Source organism: Marmota flaviventris, chromosome 8 (genome assembly GCF_047511675.1).
Source record: "Marmota flaviventris isolate mMarFla1 chromosome 8, mMarFla1.hap1, whole genome shotgun sequence".
NCBI classification, from domain to species: Eukaryota; Metazoa; Chordata; class Mammalia; order Rodentia; family Sciuridae; genus Marmota; species Marmota flaviventris.
In genome coordinates, this window is record NC_092505.1 from 65,863,301 (window position 1) to 65,884,991 (window position 21,691).

Here is a 21,691-nt window from a genome sequence, read left to right on the forward strand (position 1 = left end):
TGGAATTTCATCAATTTTTACAACTGCATGGTAAATTATCAGGTCCAACACTGTTACCATTTTGGATGAGGACACAGACGCTCATTGAGGTAAAGTGACTAACACAGGGTTCCCACCGGTGGGAGCCCACGTCAGCCTGTGAGCTCAATGTCCTGATTCTAAGTCCAGTGCCTTCCAACAGCACAACACTGCATTGCTTTACAAAATCAAGTCCTACAACAGACCTGAGAGGTAAAATGACTTTCTCTTGGACTTCAAACACTGAGTAGCTTAGATGGCAGTGAAAAGTCATGGAATTCTTAAAACATTCGTTCCCGCCTCTTTTGCTCATATAAGTGCCTTGGAGAATGACCTATTTTCCTCCTTCTTTCCTCTTACATCAGATTCAAGTAGATCAGGGAAAATCTTTCAGGGTTCCGTGTGGCTCCTCTAGGGCTCTGGATAAAAGAAAGACCAAGATGTTAACTTTGGACATGCATAATTTCTATGTTCATGTATTTTAAGAAGATATGCAATAGAAGGTTTAAGAAATTCAGAAATCTAGTGTATATTTCATCAGTAAAGATGAAGAAGTAGATGTTCCCCACCCAAAATGATAAGTGAACCATGATGTTCTTTAAAAAACACATAGGGCATCCAAGAAATATCAGTCTGGAGAATCACCTACGATTACAAGTAAAAGGACATGTTCAAGAATGTCAAATGATCTAAATGTGTTTTATTGATAAGCCCTGGAGCTTTGTTCCCAATGGAGAGTAACTTGATAGACCACACGTTGGGAATGGTCACAAAGTAGACACAGGGACCTTTTCAGGGGCTATTGACTTTCTAGCGCATAACCTGAGAGGACATGCTCCTTTCTACAAGGCATGTGGACTTGAAATAAGCCCTACAATTTATCCTGGCTCTAGTTCTCACTCTCTATGTAATCTTGGGTAATTTACCAGAACCTGTGAAGTTCTGGATATTTCAGAGCCTGTCAACATGTCTAATATCAACTATTAATGTTCCACAGAAGTACAATTTTCCCCCCCAAATTAGCTCAATACTAAAAAACAAACAAACAAAAACCAAACCCCAATGAATTATTACCAAAATAAAATATATATAAAACGTAACTCTAGTTTTCTAACTATAATCTCATTTTTAATTATTGGATTCAACAGACATAAAATTACTGTCAAATTGTTATCATGGTATCTACTCAGTTATGTGCTTATTTTACTTCAGATTTAGTAAGAAATGATTCTCAGAAGGGCAAACATCCTCAGACCATATTTGTGTAACATTGTTCTATAATATCAATGAAATTTGCCCTGCAGTTTTCACAATCTGCCATTCGTTTGCTAGAAGCCACCTCGCCTTCTCTCCTCTATGGTTGATTTATTCTCTCCTTTCAAATCTAGTGTATATTTCATCAGTAAAGATCATTAAACATCACCACCTCAGAGAAATCTTCCAAACAAATTGCACATAAATAGTTTTCTTGTCACCTAATTCTCTTTCCTTCTGTGTGATGTACTGTGTTATTTCCTAACAGTCACATTCTCAGGACTTAAGAGCATATCCTTTCTTTCTAGTTCACTGGTGGCTTCTCTGTCCCACTGGCCTATCATCTCCACAAGAGTGGCAATGTCCTTTTTTGCTCATTATAATTATTAAAACACACATGGAAAACTTATTAATAAATATCTGTAAAATGAATGAATGAATAAACTTCTGCAAGCCTTGGTTTTATCATCTGTAAGACAGAAATAACTACATCTTCCTCATACACTGCTGTGAGAATTAAATATAACTTCTAGAAAATCTACTCCTTTCGACCCATGAACATCCTTTTAAATATTTTAGTGCCCAGTCCATGTTTTCCTTTCATCTCCAATAACATTCCCACTTCCAAAGTTTTCTCCTCTAAAATCTAAGCACTTTCCCCTATGACTATTTCTTTTGGATTATCATTTAACAATAACAAACATTTTCGTATGATCCAACCACTGACTGGAATCCAGAATAATAATCCAAATGACAGCATAGTTTTCTTTAGAGAGCACTAGAATAATTTGATGTTTAAATCTCTTAAGCCTGACTTTGAATGACTGAATGTTTGATTTTTTGCATCTAGTTTAAAAGTTTTTTTCCTTTCTCTAAAATATAGCTTTTCGAGCAAATATATCCATATGCCCTCCCTTCCCAACAAAAGGGGCCATACTTTACTCACAACTCTTACTCAAATGGAACCTTTGAGCTTCTGAGCTCTAGGATGCATGAGAATCACCAGAAGAACTGGGTCATTTCAAACACCTAGGACACACTTAGAGATTCTATGGTTTTAGGCAGCTCAGATGCATCTTTTAAAAACAAAACAACAACAACAAAAAAAACTGAGTCTTCTATGAACCACTTTTATGAAAGAACAGAAACTATGAGTTATGTTTAAGATACACAGAACAGAGGATGAAGAACTTGTTTAAAAAAAGGAGGAAACAGTAAGAATAGGGAAACCAAATGGAACACCCATGATTCAGTGCTGCTGAGCAGCCCAGGGCAACTTGGGACCCAAAGCCACTGCTAGCATGCTTTTCCTGACATTTTTGGTTTCCTAGAAACCCATTCACACACTTCTGCACAGTAACTGTTCTCATTCTACACCCTGACTCCCAGTAACTTTAATAATTAACTATTTTTTTTCATCCTCCAAGAAACAAAAAGTCTAATCAAAACAGTTCCCCATATCCAAAAAGAAATAAATACTATACACATATCTAGAAATCAATTTAGGTATCATATGTTCCTTTCCGCACATGCAGGCTTTTGGGTACATATATTTTCTGATCTTATCTCCCCTCTTACCTTCACTCCAAACTTCTCTCAAGACTGCTACTTCCATATATGCCTGCCCTCATGTCTAAATTTAGGTATCTTCTAAAATCTTTCTCAAAACCTACCTGCTAATAATTATAATGTCTTCCTCCATTTAGCTATTTAACTGGACACCCCTCTATCATTTGTACAACTCACAACACTGATAAAACTTTGAGGGACCTTAGATTTAGTAACAACAGAAACTAATTATTTACTGGAAACTAACTATGTTGCATTTGTGTGCTGGACCTTTATTGATTCACACTGATGGTTAAATTGTTGGTAACCTGAAATTAACCATGGTGGGAATATCTGCGCCACAGAAGCTGGCAAGAGCAGATCTATCAGCGTTCCCCAAAATTGGTTTCCCAACACACCATTGTTTCAAGGCACTTTTCTGGTCCCAGGTATTCCCTTCCGAATCCTCACAATGGCTTGCCCAAAAGTACTCAGCTAATTTGTCAAAAGATAGGACTTGATCTAAATCGCTGAGTAATTGTTCACAGTTGCAAGTGAAAATAATGACTGGTTGGAAAATAACCAAATCTATAGACATTTATAATCATCTGTGCTAAAGTTGACAGTTAAAAATTTAAAGTCTTAAAGGAAGAAATATTTTTATAGAATTAAAATATCATGTTTAGTTTCTGAATTATTTCATGCAACTTTGCATAGATTAAAATAATTTCAGCCAGATAGGAGGAATAAGTTCAAGAGACCTGTTATACAATCTGATGACTATAGTAACAATGTATTGTATCCTTAAAAATTGCTGAAAGTGTAGATATTAAGTGTTCTCACTACAAAAAATAAGTATATGAAAAAATGATACATTAATTAGCTTGATTTAGCCATTACACAATTACAAACATCATGTTATACACAATATGTATATATATATATATATATATATATATATATATATATATATATATATATATATATCTGTACTCAATTTAGAAAATTAATAATAAAAATTAAAGACACATACTTTTAAAGTAGATTAAAATAAACTTGTCTACCTAAGTCCCAAAGATATTCAATAAATAATCTTTTTTTTTTTTTTGTACTGAGGATTTAAGCCAGGCATGCTTTACCATGGAGCCAGATACCCAGCCCTTTTAAAAAAATTTTTCGAATTTTGATACAAGGTCTCACTAAGTTGCTTATGGCCTCACTAAATTGCTGAGGCTGGCCCTGAACTTTAGATCCTCCTGTCTCAGCCTTCTGAGGCACTGGGATTACAGGCATGTGGCACCATGCCCAGCATAATCTTTCAAAGACTCACAGAATATAAGGCCAGTCCTCTCTTTTTGATGTACAAATATAAGAGAAATTTGGGGAATTTACAAATCAGTGACTCTTAGAACTAGAAGCACTTGTCAGCCTTAGTGACATTCTGTATTGTGTGTTTACCAAGGGCAAAAGGTTCTTGTGGTGTTCTCTTGTCCATAGATGTTTCCATAATTATCCTCCATGACATGTAGGATTTAACACTAAAGTTGTGATTTTTGCAAAACTTGTCTTGCAAAATCTCATTTGTTCATCATTTTGTAGATGAAATATATATATATATATCTCCAATATATATCCTGTTAGAAAGACTTCATTTATTCATTTCAAACACCCTGAGAATTTCTTAATTTATTTTTTCTGATAATTCTAACACTTTTACACCTGCTATGTTTAGTCAAATATATATATATATATATATATATATATATATATATATATATATATATATATAATACATATTAGATTATCCAAATTATATAACACACATATATGATCTGTATACAAAAGAACTTTCATACTCTGGTTTCTCTTCAGAGCAAATAAGTCTTTTTCCTTTCAAAAAAAAAAAAAAAAAAAAGAAAGAAATTGCTAGTGGAAGAACTGCTGCACAGTATATGGGCTGTTGACATCAATTTGGATCTATAAGTAAGGATTTTAAAGAATTTTAGAAATGATATGGAAAACATTAAGGTTGCAAAAACTATCATGGCTTTACAATATTCTGCAAGTATTATGGATTCAAAAATCACTGTTTTAATGAGCTATAATAAACGGGAGAAGACCAATGTGGTATGCCAAATGTCACTAGATACAGCAATAAGTATAATCTTTCCACCTTTACCTTCCACAGAGAATCCAATGAACTTACCTATGACTAAGCTATTAAAGGAACCCAGAATTACCTGCCTTTGTGAGGGGGGTTGTGAGTAGAGAGAAGCCAGAAATACATGAGAACCAAGATTCCAAATAAAAGGAAAAGGTTTTGTAACATTAGAGTTAGTGATGGTTAGTAAAAGGGAAGACAGCAGAAGTCATGCTTTTGGGTTATAGAATTGAGAGGCAAAATACAACATTGAAAAATAAAGCCCTGCCTTGTTTGAGATAGGAAATGGATGAGAAAATCAAAGTGATGTGCTCAGAGATTCTGACCAGTTTCTGATGTTCTTTGACGTAGGGTAACCACAAACAAAGCTAAGGCTGTGGAATTACAGACACAGAATGCTTTCACTGGGAAGTCAGTTAACAGCTGCTCCTCTACCCAGCTCACTCCCAACCCCTCTATGCATTTGTGGTAGCCTCATGATGGTCACCTCAAAGGTCCACATACTAATTCCAGGAATCTGTGAATGTGTAACTTTATATGGTAAAAGAGATTTTACTGATTAAATGAAGGGTCAGGAGATGGAGAGATAATCCTGGATTATAGAGGTAGACACAATGTCATCACAAGGGTCCTTCTGAGGGAAAAAGGGAGGCAATAGAGTCAGCCAGAGTGATGCAACAGGAGAAAGACCCAACTGGCTGTTGCTAGCTTTGCAGGTAGAATGTGACAAAAGGATCAGGAAAATGGGTAGTCTCTAAAAGCTACGTTTAAAAAAAAAAAAAAGGATTGTCCACTACTCCCTCCAGAAAGGAAGGAAGCCCTGTTAGATAGATGGCTTGAGTTTAGTGGATGAGAACCATTCTGGACTTCTGACATGCAGAACTGCAGGATAACAAATTTGTGTTGTTGTAAGCCACTAAATTTGTGATAATTTGTTAAAGAAGCAATAGAAAATTAGTACAACATTTATGATGTTTCCTTCTCAGGTAAGCCATGCTGAGTACTTTCATAAAGGAATCCAATCTTTTCCAGATTAAGGACCATCAAGTTGATTTCTTGTAGCAGCGGGGAGTAAAAGCTTAAATCTATTCAGAGCCAAGCTTAGTGGTAGGGATAAGATGAAGGGCAAGACGGTGGAAAAGAAAGCAACCAGTAATTAGACTCTAAAGAACGCAAGCTAAAATGCAAAAGCAACAGAGATGTGGGAGGGTTGTTCAGCTGGGATATTTTCTCATTCTTGATTTTTCATTAATGTGTCTAACAGAAGACACTAATACTGATGGCAAATCTCCTTAAAACAGTCCCATGACTGCAATGGCGCCAACTAAATTCCATGCATTTATGATTATGTTAAAATGAACCCAACTCGTATGTATAACTATAATGAACCAATAAAAGCAACAACAACAACAAAAATTAAACAAAGCAGCCAGAAGGATAAGGAGCCAAGGGAATGAGTGTGCTATCTGAGAAGTGAACTGGGATTTAATTACTGGGTAGGATATTGTGAGGTTTTGACTCCTAGAGGTATTCCCATACACTAAAAAGCAAAATTTGGGTCATGTAATCTAAGGTGGGTTTAAGTGTTGAAGAGCAGAGAAGCAAAGAACAGCTCTAGGCAAGAATGTCCAGATTTTAAGGGCCTGTAAGGTAAGAACTTTGTGATCAGATTTTATTGTGCTATTTAGTCATATCGGGTGATATTTATACATGTGTGAAAATTGTAAACTTTTTTTTTTTTTCAGGAAAATAGCCTTGGAGTGTGAAATGTCACCTAGAAAGTGACTTTTCACTGAGCAGTTCAATAAAGATTCCCCATTGCTTTCCCCATACAAAGCATCCCATTCCTTCTCCTTGGAAGTCTGAGGACACCAAGGTAGGAGTGGGGATGAGTATGAAAATCTTATTTTGCAATCCAAATTGTCTTAGGAACAATATTTGTAATGTCCTTTGAACTGATGACCTCCTTCACCACCACAACTTGTTTATTGAGCTTTTTTTATCTGAGGTAGTACTAAGCTTAAAATAGGAGACAGTGTTGTGCTCCTACCCAGGAAATGGGGTTTTCCTAACATGGCGATTGTTTCATTGCAAGGATCCATTCACAGATTATTGTGAACTGAAGGAACTCAAGGCAAACATGAAGATCATGTGGCTGGAAAATATATTCCTACATGAAATTGCTAGTAGTTTAAGACAAAGTGAAGTTAGAACATGTATGTTACACTATTGGTCTAAATTTTCTATGGTTTTTCAACTCAGCACTGCCAATCAAACAAAACAGACAAAAAAATGACAAATATGTCCACAATGGTCTGCTCTTAAGTAAAATTTCTTGTATTTTTTTTTCTGAGAAACATGTAATCATTGGTAGGTGGACTAATGAGAAATAAAATATTATTCTCACTGGGTGCCATGGTACACGCCTATAATCCCAGTGGCTCAGGAGGCTGAGTCAGGAGGATCATGAGTTCAAAGCCAGCCTCAGCAACTCAGCAGGAACCTAAGCAACTCAGCAAGACCTTGTGTCTAAATAAAATATATATATATATAAAAAGGGCTGGGGATGTGGTTCAGTGGTTAAGCATTCCTGGGTTCAATTCCTGGTACCAAATAAATAGATAAATAAAATATTATTCTCAACCTCAAGTCTGAACCTCTTTGTCCTATATGGGGAAGGCACAAACTTATGACACCACTGCATTTTAATAGAAAGAACTATTATGAGATGGAAAATTTCCCTAGGAAATTTTAATGTTTTTCTCATTTTCTATTTCAGTAATAAAGTACTAGATTTATGAAAGAAAAAAAAGTATATTCTCTGAAGTTTATTAGTCTTATTACGGTAGTCACCAGGGAAATAACTCATGATCATATTAGGAATGTGCAGAGAAGTGGCCTATAATTCATCATATCTTCCTCCAAAATGAACTGTACAGCTGACAAAACTGGTGTCATGCTTTCTGTCATTAAAGAACATCACAAGAAAAGTCAGTCAAGGCTAACTTCTTTGCAAAGATAACATCAACCATTGGCGATGACCCCTCTGTGCAGAAATTATAAATTTGTTGACTTTTGTGGGTAAATGAATAGTAATGATGAGCTTAAAAATTTTTTTTGGTCATTTATCAAACAGGGCTGACTTGAACAGATTTTTATTACTGGCTACTGGGCAGCTCCACAAAGATGATTAAAGAATCATCTTTGATGATTCACTTAATAAATGCAAGCACTAATTCATCTTTCTCCTCTCTACCTCACTACGAACTCTGAACACACACCTACACCCACAAATACACACACACCTCAGTTCCACTTTTTCACTTCCTTATTTATGCTCACAGCATCATTTTTCAGGGTTCAGAATCCTGGCTGTGGTTCTATATGATCATGTTTCCCTGCCCTCAAAATTTAGTGCTTTAGAAAGGTGATGAAAAGAAAAGGAAAAAGAAAACAAAAGTAAAGTAAGGAAAAATGAAAGCCCTATGTATAGGACTATTCCCCTTTCTCACAAATTAGTCATCAAAATTTCTTACTTGAAGAAATAATTTTAAAAAAAGAAAATATAACTTAACATTTGGTCTTAATGAAACACCATTTCCTTAGCTCTGAGCATGTAAGCTATCAGCATAATTGACATTTGGTATTACTAGCTGTATACAGAATCATTCTCTGGCTGTCAATTTTTTTTTAATCAGACAAAATCAACTCATTTAGAATATGCCACAGAACATTCAGAGAAATTTACTGAATTGGCCATATGTCATGAAGACATCACCAGTAAATGGTAATCCTAGTGCTTACAAGCTTTAACACAAGTTGAGGTGTTTATTTCATAAATGAGGAAAAACTTGGTCATAGAAATAAACTGTCTCTTTTTGTTTCAAGAATTGGATATGGTTTTGAATAACTGCATTTCCCAGAAAATCCAACTTTCGCTTAATGAACACAGGGCAATGACATTGCAAATATCCCTAACGAGTGGAATTTACCTTGGGCTTTAACAGTTTGTTTTATAAGACTCTTTTCCAAGAGAAACTTAAAAATTACTTTGACTACTCTATGCTTTTCTGCTTGCATTTTCACAAGAACAATACACTAAGCACAGATTAAAATTAATGCAACTGATAACAATAGCTCCGTTCAAGTCAGGAATCCAGGGCATCTGTAATGAAAAGAGCATTCTGGCAGAGGTCAGGAGACCCAGGTTCTAGTCCTAGCCTGCTGTTAAGAAGCTGTGTGACCTTAGAGAAGGAAGTTGAATTCCCTCTCTGAGCTTTAGTTTCCAAATTAGAAAAGTGAAATATTTGTATAAAGAGGAATCAAACAAATTTCAGTCTTTGATATTCTGTCCAGTGCTTATGTGTTTTATGGCATGTGTTCATGTGCCATAAGAGTATCTGATCTGTAATCTCCTCTTCCAGATAGAACAAATTCCTTCACTTACTTTTGCAATAGGGCTGACACTGTCACTGAAGATTTGCTGCTTCTTTTATAAATTCACAAGAATTAATTTGGGATTAATGTAAGGCTTATGCAAAATAAAGTGATCAAGGAAACTAGAACATGAAAGACCCAGTCCATGAAACATAAAATGAAAAGGAAAATAAGGTAGTCTTTGAAGGGGATTTTAAATTAAAAACTAAAATAACACTCAAAACCAACATTTTTTCTTTCCTGAGCCCAGACCTTCAGCCATCTAAGATGCAGGAAACTCCCATATTACCCCCTCGCCTTAGGAAACTCCCATTTCACATAACACAAACTGAAACTTTGTGCTCATTTTAACAACTTGTGCAATATAGTGCACTGTTTTCAGAAACTAAAGAAATTTTAATCTTTCTACATATACAGGTCACTTCTCTTGTTTCTAAGGCATGTCCTCTTCTATAATATTTCACAATATCTTAGACTTGGCATTTATGAGGTAATGAATTTACAATAGAAGGAAGGAAATTTAAAAAATTCATTTAAAAAAATCTATCCATCATCCCTTTCATTCATTCATTCATTCAATAAATGAACATTTATTGAACATGTGGTATAAATAAGATGTCGTGATAGATGCTGTGGGGGATAAAGAGAAACTCACAGCCTACAAGGGCAGAATGACATGACACAATTACTGTAAGTGTGGATCACCTGTATGTTGCCGATAGTGTTTGAGACATCATGGGAGTATAACATAGGAAGTGCTATTTAATGAGTGATCATATTGGACAATTTCACAGTCTCTTAAATGGGCAGCTGGCTTGTGGAATGCTGTAAAAAGAGAAAAGATTGTCCTTTATTAACAGGTAGAGAGGACCTTGCATGGGTGCCAGACTTCTTTCTTTGGTTCTGCCATCAAATGACTCCATTGTGATCAAATAAACACTTTATTCTCATTTCTTTCCTCTCCTGAGCCCTCTTTCTCTCTCGGCTCATAAAATAATTCATCTTTGAAACATCTTAGCAAATGAAAAGGAGAAATATCCAATTGCAAGAAAATAATTCTAAAGCATTTTAAAACTGCACCAACAATTTATGTATTTTGGAAACAACAAACAAAACACATGTGGCCATCCCCTAATTCATAACTTCAGATGATTCCCAAATTATTAAAACAATCATGGAACCTGTTGCATTCTTTGTACTCCTTGTAATGACTCACCTCGGTCCTGATTCCGGTGACGTTTCCAGTATAATAAGATTGAGATTAAAACCAGAAGAATTACCAGGGAAACAATGCTTAACAAGAGTGGAATTGAAAACCAAAAGCCTGTGGATATTGAAGGTAGAAAAAGGAAAATCACAAGAGGAAGCTGTTGAGGCAAAAAAATACTGATATAGCAACAGGTATGATATGAGATTTTACAAGAGTTTTTAACTGAAATTAACCTTAAATGCACACCTACGGAGATCTATATTCATGACTTCAGATGATTTTAATAATATCTAGAAAACGTTAGTAATGGTAACATGTTTTATGCAGTTACTATATAGTAAGGTCTTTGTATTATCTCATCTAATGCTCAAAATGTTCTAAGTCAGGTATTATTATTATTATCTGACAGATTTTTTAAAATCCGAACCTCTGAGAAGCCAGTGAGCTTCAAATCAAAGCAGCAAGAGGAAGAAGAGCAAAGCATATATTCTTTTTCCTATAATGCAAGTTTATTGGAATGTACTAAGTAAAAAGCAAAGAAAATCATGAACCTCATGATTTCAACTCCCAGATATAACTTGTCTCGATGTTTTTACTGCATTTTTTCTAATCTGTGTCTTTGTTTTTAAAACTCTTTCCAGGTGTCAGTAATGGAACTTGGCCTAAATGTCTTCCTCAATACTACTTTGAAACACAAAGCAAAGAAAGAGCTGAAGTGTCTAGCATCTTCTCCATAATGGATTTTTTTCACATCACAATTTAACTAACCTTCAGACAGGGATTTATCTAATTTCTACAGTTCCAGTGCTTTGTCTAATACTTTTCAAGGTTTTTAGTAAATGTTCACAGAGTAAACTAATATACCAGTGGCTTTAAACATTATATAAGATATAAGTCGAATTTAGCATTCCTCAAATAGAAAATATGTTCCTCTTCTTGTTTTTCAGTGAAATTAACACTTTGCCTTGGCTAAACCTGAAAATCTCTTCACAAATGCCCAAATCTAACACCACAACCCTTTTGGCCAGTGAGCTTCACACAGGAAAGCTTTGCCACGTTTTTTTTTTTTAAGCACCCAAAAGAACAGCAATATTTTTAGGAAGTTTATTACTGAGTGCTCATCTAAGAGTTGATGCTTCAAAATTACAGGAGAAATAAAATTCTGGCTATCATCACTAAGACTTGCTCCCTTTATTCCCTCACCCAGTTCTCACTTCTTGTATCTATGAGGCTCATAGACAGTAGTTCAGAAGGAAACACAAGAGAGCAAAAGGGGCTTGAATGGGAGACAGATTGTTTTAAAGTAGTGATGAAGACTCTTCAGATGGGCCCTTTCCTACTGTAGGTTATACAGAGATTTCATCACAGATGTCAGGTCTTCCTTCCTAATCTCCCCAACTGAGCTGATGCCCCACCTCTCCACATTCAGTCCCCATATGGTGAACCACTACTTTCTTTTTGAAGCATGAGGTTTTACAATTTCCCAGACACTTTTCTGTATCCCTAGTAGGCTATAAGCTCTGTAAGTGCAGTGATTGAGTCTTGCTTGTTGTTGAATTTGTTGTGTTCAACCTAAAGATTAGTATATAACAGACACTCAATAAATCTTAGAATGAAACGAATGAATGAATGAATGAATGAATGTATGAATGCATATCAGCAATAGCATTTGATAAGTGAACAATGTGCTGTATCACATTCCCCAAAGTACAGTACTATCCCTTATTTGCAATTTGATTTCAGTTACCCATGGTCAATTGTGGTCAGAATATACTCAATGGGAAATTCCATAAATAAACAATTCATAAAATTTAAATTGCATGTCATTCTGAGTCATGTGATGACATCTTACACTATCCCAGTCTATCCTGTCTAGAATGTGAATCGTCACTTTGTCCAGTGTATACACACAGTGTATACTACCAGCCTGGTAGTCACTTAGTAGCTGATTGGGTTATCAGACAACTGTTGTAGTATCACAGTGCTGGGTTCAAGTAATGCTTACTTTACTTAATAATGCACCCAAATCACAAATGTTTATTAAGGTACATTGTTATAATTTGTTTATTTTATTATTGGTGTAAACATAACTATAATAAAACCATATTATATATAATATACATATATTTATATTATGTATATATGTATATATATTATATAATAAATATAATTATATATAATATAATAAAGCCATATTATATATGTGTGTGTATACACACACACACATACACATACGGTTTAGTATTTTCTGCAGTTTCAGGCATCCACTGGGCATCTTCAAATATATCCTCTGTAGATAAGGGGAGACTACTATAAAATTTGCTTTATTTGCTTCCTCAACTCTGCTTCTCTTTCCTTACTTGTACCTTTCTCTCCCCAGTTACTTCCTTTGTTGAGAGACTCAAAGTCTCTGAAGGATATTTGCCACCTTCCAGTCGGATATATGCAGATGTGACCATAGCCATCTTTGCCCTCCTTCTCTTACCTTTGTTCACAGTTTGCTTGTACTCAGTCACAGTCCCCTGGTACAGCACTTGGCAGATTACCTCCTTCCCCACTTGACTTTTGGGGTCTTTGACACGGAGTATGCTGGTGACAGATGTGGTCCCGTTAGGGTGTAATAGACTCTCGGTACTGTTCTCAATCCCTGACCCAGCAACCTTCCAGGAGATCATGGGTGCTGGGCGGGCAGTGGCAGAGCAAGTGATATTTAGGTGGTCTTCAAAGAAATTGTAGTGAAGGAATACTGTGGGCTGTACTGGGACAAAAAAAATATATATGACCTGCCATCAGTTAAGCACATAGTCTCCTCACAGAGATGAGGAAAAGGTCCTTACAGAATGACAAATGGAAACCAGTTAGATGAGGTCGTACATCCCACACCCACTGGGGCTGGGGCCTTCCCAGTTATTTGAGGTCTCCTTCTCTGATCTGCAGGATAGAGAATGGCCTGGTGTAAACCTACGATGAGAAAGGCCCTTTCTGTAACTGCCTCCAGCAGAACTAGCTGGATGGATAGAAAGTTATGGAAAAGTCAGATGTTACTTGTCTCTCTCAAATATTTTAAAGCCTAATTATTATGTTCTCCTCTTGCATGAATAATGTAGCACCTCTCCCTTCTTTTGGGTGTTCCTCTCAAGTAGCTTGACAGTAACCCCCACCAGCACCTGTATACATGTACTCTGCACCTATCAGAAGCACAAGGGTAGGTGCAGAACAGACAGCCCCAAGAAGGACTGCCACTTAGTGATACCCATTCTTTTTTTTTTTTTCTCAAAGCTGAATGAGCAAATAGGATACAGAGAGAAGGCTTGGAAAATCTCTGTTTGAAAGATGTACACAAAATACAAACTAGCAATTCCAAGCCTATAACCTGAAAAATCAAAACACGGCAGTTAAAGGACTTTAGGCCTCACCTAATAGAGTTAAGGGAAAATAACTAGCTTATGAGAAAAAAATATAATTTTCAGGCCAGCCATAGCCTATTCCCTTTTAAAATTTCCCCAATGACTTCATTTCATTGGAATGTAGACTTTATCTCTGCCAAGCAGTGCAGAATATTCTTTAGTTGGCTTTGGAGACTCCAAGACAATTACAGGGCAGCACCAAATTAAAGCTGGTCTATACTTTTAGGTTCAAGAGGTGGGTGGATAAGGAGAAGTAGGGTTGTAGAACTACAGCTGTGTCCAAAGAATGTCCAGATTCCAAACAAAGCAAGCACTGGAGGTAAAGAGAACAAAGGAAGAGAGAGGAATGTGATTAATGTGGCCAGACTAGGTGTCCAGATTCTTTGGAGATGTACCAAAGAATGGCTTAGAAGGAGAGGTTTGGTGGAAGAGAACAGTATTACAAGCTGCAAAATTCAAGAGTCATCTGATTTTCAGGTGAACAATAATACAGAAAATTAGGAGTAAGGGAGACAGAGTAGGAGAAAGATGAGAGAAAAAGAAGAGAAGAAATAGGAACAGAAATCCGAAAATTATGACATAAGAAAGAAAAAAAAGAAAAACAAGATAAGGAGAAGGGAAATATGATGGAAGGAAGGAGGGAGGTGGGAGAGAAGCGAATGGACAGACAGAAAATGACAGAATCGAAAAGCAAGAAGAAAACCTGACATAAGATTCTGCAGAGAGGATCCAGCATGGGCAAAATAAATGAAAGAAACTTGTATTTGGTATTGTGGTGCCTTCCTTAAATTGTGACCTCATTGAATCTCCTCTCCTCCTGTGGCCAATAATGTTGGCATGCTTAAAGTCTCACATTAATATTTTTAATAACCCTGTCTAAATTTGTCTTTTCCTTCTGCCAAGTGTGCCATGTCTCAAAGTCATCCCTTATCCCTATATCCTAATCCTTAGCAACATGATAGTGAAGAGGAAAGAAATCTCATCAAACTAAGCCTATTGGATTTTAAGAGAAAGCTGTCTCCAGGTCAGCAAAATCTGGCTTTGTCCTTAGATCCAAGAGGGTCAAGTTGTAGGAGACTCCAGGGATAGTCTGTTTCACATGTACTGTCCAGACAAAGAAACTCCAGTGGAGAAAGCATACCAGATATTCTGGGGCCACATGACTGATGAGGGCAGTGCCAGGTCTCACTGGTGCCACTGATTCTGAAGAACTTGCTGCCCTCATTATTGCCCAAAGTCATGTGGACAACAAGATCTCCAGAGGAAAGAGAGCTCCAGCAGAACAACTCAGGACAGCACCACAAACCCTCAAAGAAAAGGAAAACCACAGCAAATAGCTGCTAGAGACATGAAAGGCTGTGTCTTCTAGTGAGCCATTCTGTGATTATGAACCTGAACAACTAGCCATACCACCATGTTCCAAACATTCCTGCAAATAGTGTCTCCCCACAGGCAGTGCATTCCCAGAGATTCTCACCATAGAGGGTGAGGCAGGCTGTTCCCGAGATCTTCCCAGAACTAAAGGTGTTGAAGAGACACATGTAGCACCCCTCGTCCTCCAGCGTTGTGTTCCAGAAGGTGATGGTTGAGTTCTGGAGTCCCAGCTCGGTGATGTTCACTCTGCCCTGGTAGGCAGGCTGGACCACAACCCCATGGTTCCTGCTGTAGGTAATCATGTTTTCTGGGCTTACAGCCTTTTTTTTCTGCCATGTCACAATCAAGGCTTCGTGGGCAGATTGCAGAGAACATCTTAAGGATGCAGGTGTGTTCAGCAGCAACTTTTCATCCTGGGTCACCACTTCCTCTATAGAACCATAAAAGAACATGTGTGTTTTAAGACTTTAATACATACTTTCATACACACATGAACATGTTTTCCTGATAATAAACAAGGTGTATGTGAAAGTCAATTTTTAAAAAGAGAAAAATGCAAAGAACAAAATTATTTACATACCTATTCTTGGTAGAGAAATATATATTTGTTCCATCTTTCAAAGTAGAGTAATAGAGTATAATAATAAGAAAGAAAATGCTCAGAGACCAGGAATTGTGGAGAATCCCTGTAAGTTGGAAAACAAGTAGAATGAGATTGAAGATGAAAACTGCTAGACTGTATAGAAGATCCACCAAGTACGTGCATGCTTGGAGAGGTAGAAGCCAGGAGCCAAAGGACAACAGGCAGAGTGGTCAGTTTAAGCAAAGAAGATAGAGCAGCTCTATTCATCACACACACACACACACACACACACACACAAAACCTACAAAGGAAGGAGATATCACAGAGATGGCTGCCTCCAGAAAGCAGGAGGATAGGCACATCGGATAGAGAGATATACAAGACAGTGCTCTGGGAGGCTTGTGGTACCTATGAGGACCTTGAAGCTTTGGTACCCAATGACAATCTATGCATCCCCATTTTCACTGAATTTTATGACAGTAATTTCTTGTGTTCTGCAATGTTGGCCACTTACTCTCTATGACAGAGAAACCTCCACCTCATAACAAACAACCACGCATTTGAGAAAACTAACACAAGGAAAAGGGAAAACTAAAGTCCACAAACCCAAGAAGCCAGACCAAATAAATAAAGGTATCATAAATCAATAAATACTTTGACATGAATATATCCAAAGTGTGTAAGAAGACAATTTTGTAAATGGTAGAAATTAGAGATGTGCAAAAAGAAAAATACAAAATCTCAACTGATTGCTCAACTAACAGAATGGATACCACAGTAAATGGGTAGAAGTTCAGGTCACAGAATTCCTCCAGAATGTAGCACAAAAGGATAAGGATATGAAAGGGATTCAAGAAAAATTCAATGAGCAGACTTAAATGTTCCAATATCAATCCAATAAGATTTGTAAAAAGAGAGAAAAGAGAGTAGTAGACAAAGCATTTTAAGAAGGAAAATTATTCAAAATGAGGAAAAGAACAATTTAAAGTTAGATATATCAGTCATGAATCTTCATGCACCTAACAACCTATCTCTGAAATATATAAAGCAAATATGAATAAAATTACAAACAAAAATTTAAAAATCCACACTTATCATAGGCATTTACTATACATCTTTCAGAATCTTTAATTCCATTATATTAAAATAAACAAAGAAAAAAACATCAAATATAAGGATAGAGAAAATTTGAAAAAAATGTTTATTCATATACTTTATATATTTAGCATAAAACATTTCATATTTACATACATACTATATAGCATTTATGGATATATATATATATATATATATATATATATATATATATATATATATATATAACTTAAATATATAATACTCAAAGACTGCATAATCTTTTCAAAACACATATAAAATATTTCCTAAAATTGAAATCAGCTACCAAAATTTGCTATACTTTGTGGACTTGAACACTTTTCACAATGCAATAAAATCATAAATTTACACACTTCTTTTAACTTTTTATTTATACTAGAAATCAGCAGAAACCATATATTATAACTAAATGACAGTGATAGCAAAAAATGTTAAATCTGTAGAAATAGGTAAAGCAATTCTTAGAGGGACAAATCTTATCCTAATTATGTTTATTAGAAAATAAGAGAAATTGAAAGTGAATATAAACTTACTCCCAAACCTACCCCCCCACCTTAATGAAGATAAAAGTATCCATTAATATACCAATACATAAAATGTAGACTTGATTAAAAACACCAAATTTGTTTTCAAAGATGAATAAAATAGACAAAATGTTGGCAGCTATTGTAAAAAAAAAAAGAAGACTGCACCAAAAAGAAAGAAAGTTAAAAAAAAAAAAAAAAAAAACATAACTCCCCAACAGTACCAGGGTTAAAAAGAGAAGCAGAGTAACAGATTATATTCTGGACCCCTGTTGTGTGACTCAAGATTTAATGATAGATACTCTTGGGGCATAGAGAAGGTTCTGGGAGGCAACACCTGTTGGTGGGGTTGAGGTGTCCTGAAAGTTTGTTGAAATTTTGGAGAGCAAAGAATGGAAGAAATCGTTGCTTTCAGAACGTGGTGGAAAAGAGATCAAAAGTAGGTTTCAACACCTAGGTAATTTTTTCCCCCTTGACTATGAAAGAAGCCACTGATGGGAAATTTCACCGTTCTTTGTTGCTGGTATGGAACCCATTTAGATTTTCCAATCAGTTGGTAAATACTGGATATTGTGGACCAGGGTTTTGATGGGCATGAAGCCCACCTGTCCTTCACAATCATCACCTTCCCCTGTGGGCAATGTTGAGAAACAATACACTGAAAATGATTAAAAATTAAAACTTAGAAAATAAAGTCCAACAGAAAAGTAAGCAGTGACCTATGGGGTCGAGCAGGGAGAAACAGGGAATTCAGCAGTCAGATGGCATGGGTACGATTTTTACATGATAAATAATGTGAACCTACATATCCTCTATATTTCATTACTTTCTATATTTTTCTGTAAAAAGAGGGCATGCCCAGTTTTAAGGTTGTGATATTGTCTTCCAAAAATATCGAATCCATTCAGACTCCCATAATCATTCCCATATCCTTACAAACAGAGGAATTACTATGTCTTAAAGTCTTTTGGTGGGTGAAAAATGACAACATAATTTAACTCAAAGAGAATATTTTTCATAAGCCTGGTTCATCTATGGAAACAGCTGTTCTTCTCTTCTGCAAACAAACATGTGAAAAGCGGAAAGAACCACTCCCATTCTTCCAAGCAAATTACATGCTTCAATAATTCATGTAGACAAATGGGACTAGCATCACAAACAGTGGTTAGTGGCCAAAGTGTCCACCCCAGACATTGCATTTACTCGGGGTGGGGGAACTGAGCATCATTACCTTGTGCTGTACACAGCACCACTGCTGCCATGCCCCAAATCAGGCTGTAGGTGGACAGATGACAGAAGGGCTTCCTGAATACCTGAAGACAGAAAGCAAAGTACAGAAATGGGGTTTGCATTTGGATAAGGCCAAGGAATCTTCCATCTAAGTGCTATTTCAGGACATGTTTGGAGAGTTAAGTTTTCCCCAGAGAATTTGGTTTTGTGGAAGTAGTTAGAGGTTATAGATAGAAGAAATAACAGAGTATTCAGGATGTGGAGAGGGCAAAGCTGCAGTGTGGCTCTTTTGTAATAGCAATTGGCCCTTGCAATGGATGGCCTTGCTCCTAAACCACCATTGTCAACAGCAAAGTCTCAAAGATGTAGGATCACTGGGGAAAACACACTACCTTACATAAATACAGAAAATGCAGAGAATACAAATGGAGAATGTATCCACTCCTCAAATGGTCCATGTCTGTTAGTATTAAGGGAAAAACACTTCAGAAACACGTAACCACCTAGAGATTTGTGGAGTCAGATTCCCCCGCAAATGTCACAAGTTTTGTATAAATTGCACCTTTTAAAAAACCAGTACTGGTTTTAATTTGATTGTTTTTTTTCTTCGTTGCTTTGTTTCCATGTGTCTAGGCAGAAATCCTTGGCCTTCTTGTAAGCCATGGGGCTATTTAAGGGAATGTTATTTGGAGCATCACTTTCTTCAAAAATGAGCAGGAAGGGTGTATTCAGTTGAACTTTTCCCTACAGCTGTCTCATGGATTCCTTCACTTGGTCTCCATGGATGTTCATTTTAAGGAAGACAGCAAGAAATGTAACTCAGTGAGACCCTGTCTCTAAATAAAATACAAAACAGGGCTGGGGACGTGGCTCAGTGGTCACGTGCCCCTGAGTTCCATCCATGGTACCAAAAAAATAAATAAATAAATAAATAAAAGATGTGTAAGAAATTTAAGTTTTCTCTGGCATGAATTTTATGTCCTTGGTCTTTCATATGAAACTTGAATGTTTAGGATCTTGCTTGTGCGAAACTTGAGATTCCTTCCTGCTTTCTTGTGGCAGAGCTCTAAAGTAGTGGGTGCCTGACTGTCTGGTTTAAAAAACCAGGAGACAGAAGCAAAAGACCAGAATCCAAAAACATACAAGATAATATGTGAAAACGACTCTCCAACTTCCATTTTGCCTAAGGTGATGAAACCACTAATGATGACAACCTTTACTGAATATTTCTTATGCACCACACACTGTTCTTAGCACTTGAGATAAACTACTTCATCTAATAGTTCATATAAACCTATTACAGAACCCTCTTACTGAAACCAGATTTAAAGATAGGTAGTTAGTGTAGTTAGGTAAATCGGGTCTAATATCAAGTAAGATGAATAAAATGGAGGCCATTATTGAGAATGGAATCCAGGAAAACAGAGCAGCACTTGGGGAAATTGAATTGTTATGTCCCCAATGCCCAGAGCCCATCCCAAGGAAACATTAATGAAGCAGCTCCAGGCAAACACCCCAGGCCCTTCCTGCCCAGATTACTCTTTCAGCCCAGGGGTCCCCCATCCTTTGGGCCTTCCCACCTACATTCCATCACTGCAAGATAAGGGAGAACAAAGGACAGGGAATGCCACAGGAATGCCAGGAAAGCTAAAGTAGACCTTCACTATAAAACAGGGAAGACCTCCTCCTTCCAAGGATTCTGCCTTTTGGGTCCCCTTCTTCCTCCTGGAGAAGTCTTTTCTGCTGTCCTTTAATAAAGCTTCTACGTTCCACTCTACACTTGCCTCCATGTGCTTCTCTGGTGTTATATACTTCAGCATTGCGGGAAGCAAGGACTCATCACTGGTAAACAACGGTAACATTATTATCACCATTTCCAAAATGGAGAATATGAGACACAGAGAAGTTAACTTTCCTAAGGCCACACAGCTAGAAAGGCTGGATTTTAAACCCAGGCAGTTTGGCTCTAGAGCTCTTAACCATAATCCACTACAGAAATACTGTAATGTTTCTGATTTTAATAAAATGATATTGTTACTGCCTTTTACCAAATCACTATTATAAGGAATTATTAAACTCTTAGTCACACAGAGATCCCTGCTTCATTGCCCTGGAACAATATACTATATTCAATTTTGAAACTAGTACCCTAAGGAACATTTAGTGAGAGCCACTGAGAAACTTTCTGGAAACTCTGGTGGTGATAAAGCATCCCCCACAGATGTCTGACTAGAGTCTTTGGCTTCCATCTCCACCCCTGGGGCTCAGCACCTCCAGAGATGCTCTCCCAGATCACTCACTGTGCTCTCCTCCCTGCCCTCCAGCTCCCCCTCACCACCCTCTGGATGCCTTGAAACTACCAAGCTTTTTTCTGCATCAGTTCTTTTAGGTTTTCTGTTAGCTTCCAGTGCTGTGGGTCCAACGAATGAAAGGAAAGGAGTGAATGAGTACATTTATGAATGACACTAAATTCATCAAAACGACTTCTTGTGAAATCTGATCTCCCAGTCACTGGAGTCATCCTGGATTTCACATTCTCTCACTTCCCAGACATGTCATTAGTCACTCTACACAATACATCATACTTTGTGAAGTCCCTGCTCCTCACCTTTCCTGGTCTCGACTCCTAACACTAGGTGTTTTGTGTAGTTGTCTTCCTACTTACTGAGCTTCTGCTATCATTTATTCTGTCATTAATAATCTCTCCTGAGTCTGACTTCATGCCAGTCACTGTCCCTGATGTTCTGGAGACAGTGGTGGATCAGGCAGACATGGCATCCCACCTCAAATTAAGTTCACCATCCAGCTTATATACATACATAATACTAT

General features: G+C 36.8%; 1 protein-coding gene across 4 annotated transcripts in view; it reads right to left on the reverse strand.

Moving 5' to 3' along the window:
* LOC114093385 (OX-2 membrane glycoprotein-like) overlaps positions 1 to 21,691 on the reverse strand; it is a 26,383-nt gene continuing 4,692 nt past the window's right edge. The window contains exons 2-7 of one of the 4 annotated variants that reach the window (XM_027936168.2): positions 18,864 to 18,945; positions 15,513 to 15,839; positions 13,114 to 13,386; positions 10,635 to 10,742; positions 10,124 to 10,243; positions 1 to 437 (exon numbers count right to left, since the gene is read on the reverse strand). In XM_027936168.2, the coding sequence (XP_027791969.1) occupies positions 10,152 to 10,243; positions 10,635 to 10,742; positions 13,114 to 13,386; positions 15,513 to 15,839; positions 18,864 to 18,945 (882 nt within the window). In that variant the 3' untranslated portion in view covers positions 1 to 437; positions 10,124 to 10,151. The remainder of the gene's footprint in view (positions 438 to 10,123; positions 10,244 to 10,634; positions 10,743 to 13,113; positions 13,387 to 15,512; positions 15,840 to 18,863; positions 18,946 to 21,691) is intronic. The other 3 variants (XM_071615349.1, XM_027936169.2, XM_071615350.1) reach the window with 3 other exon arrangements.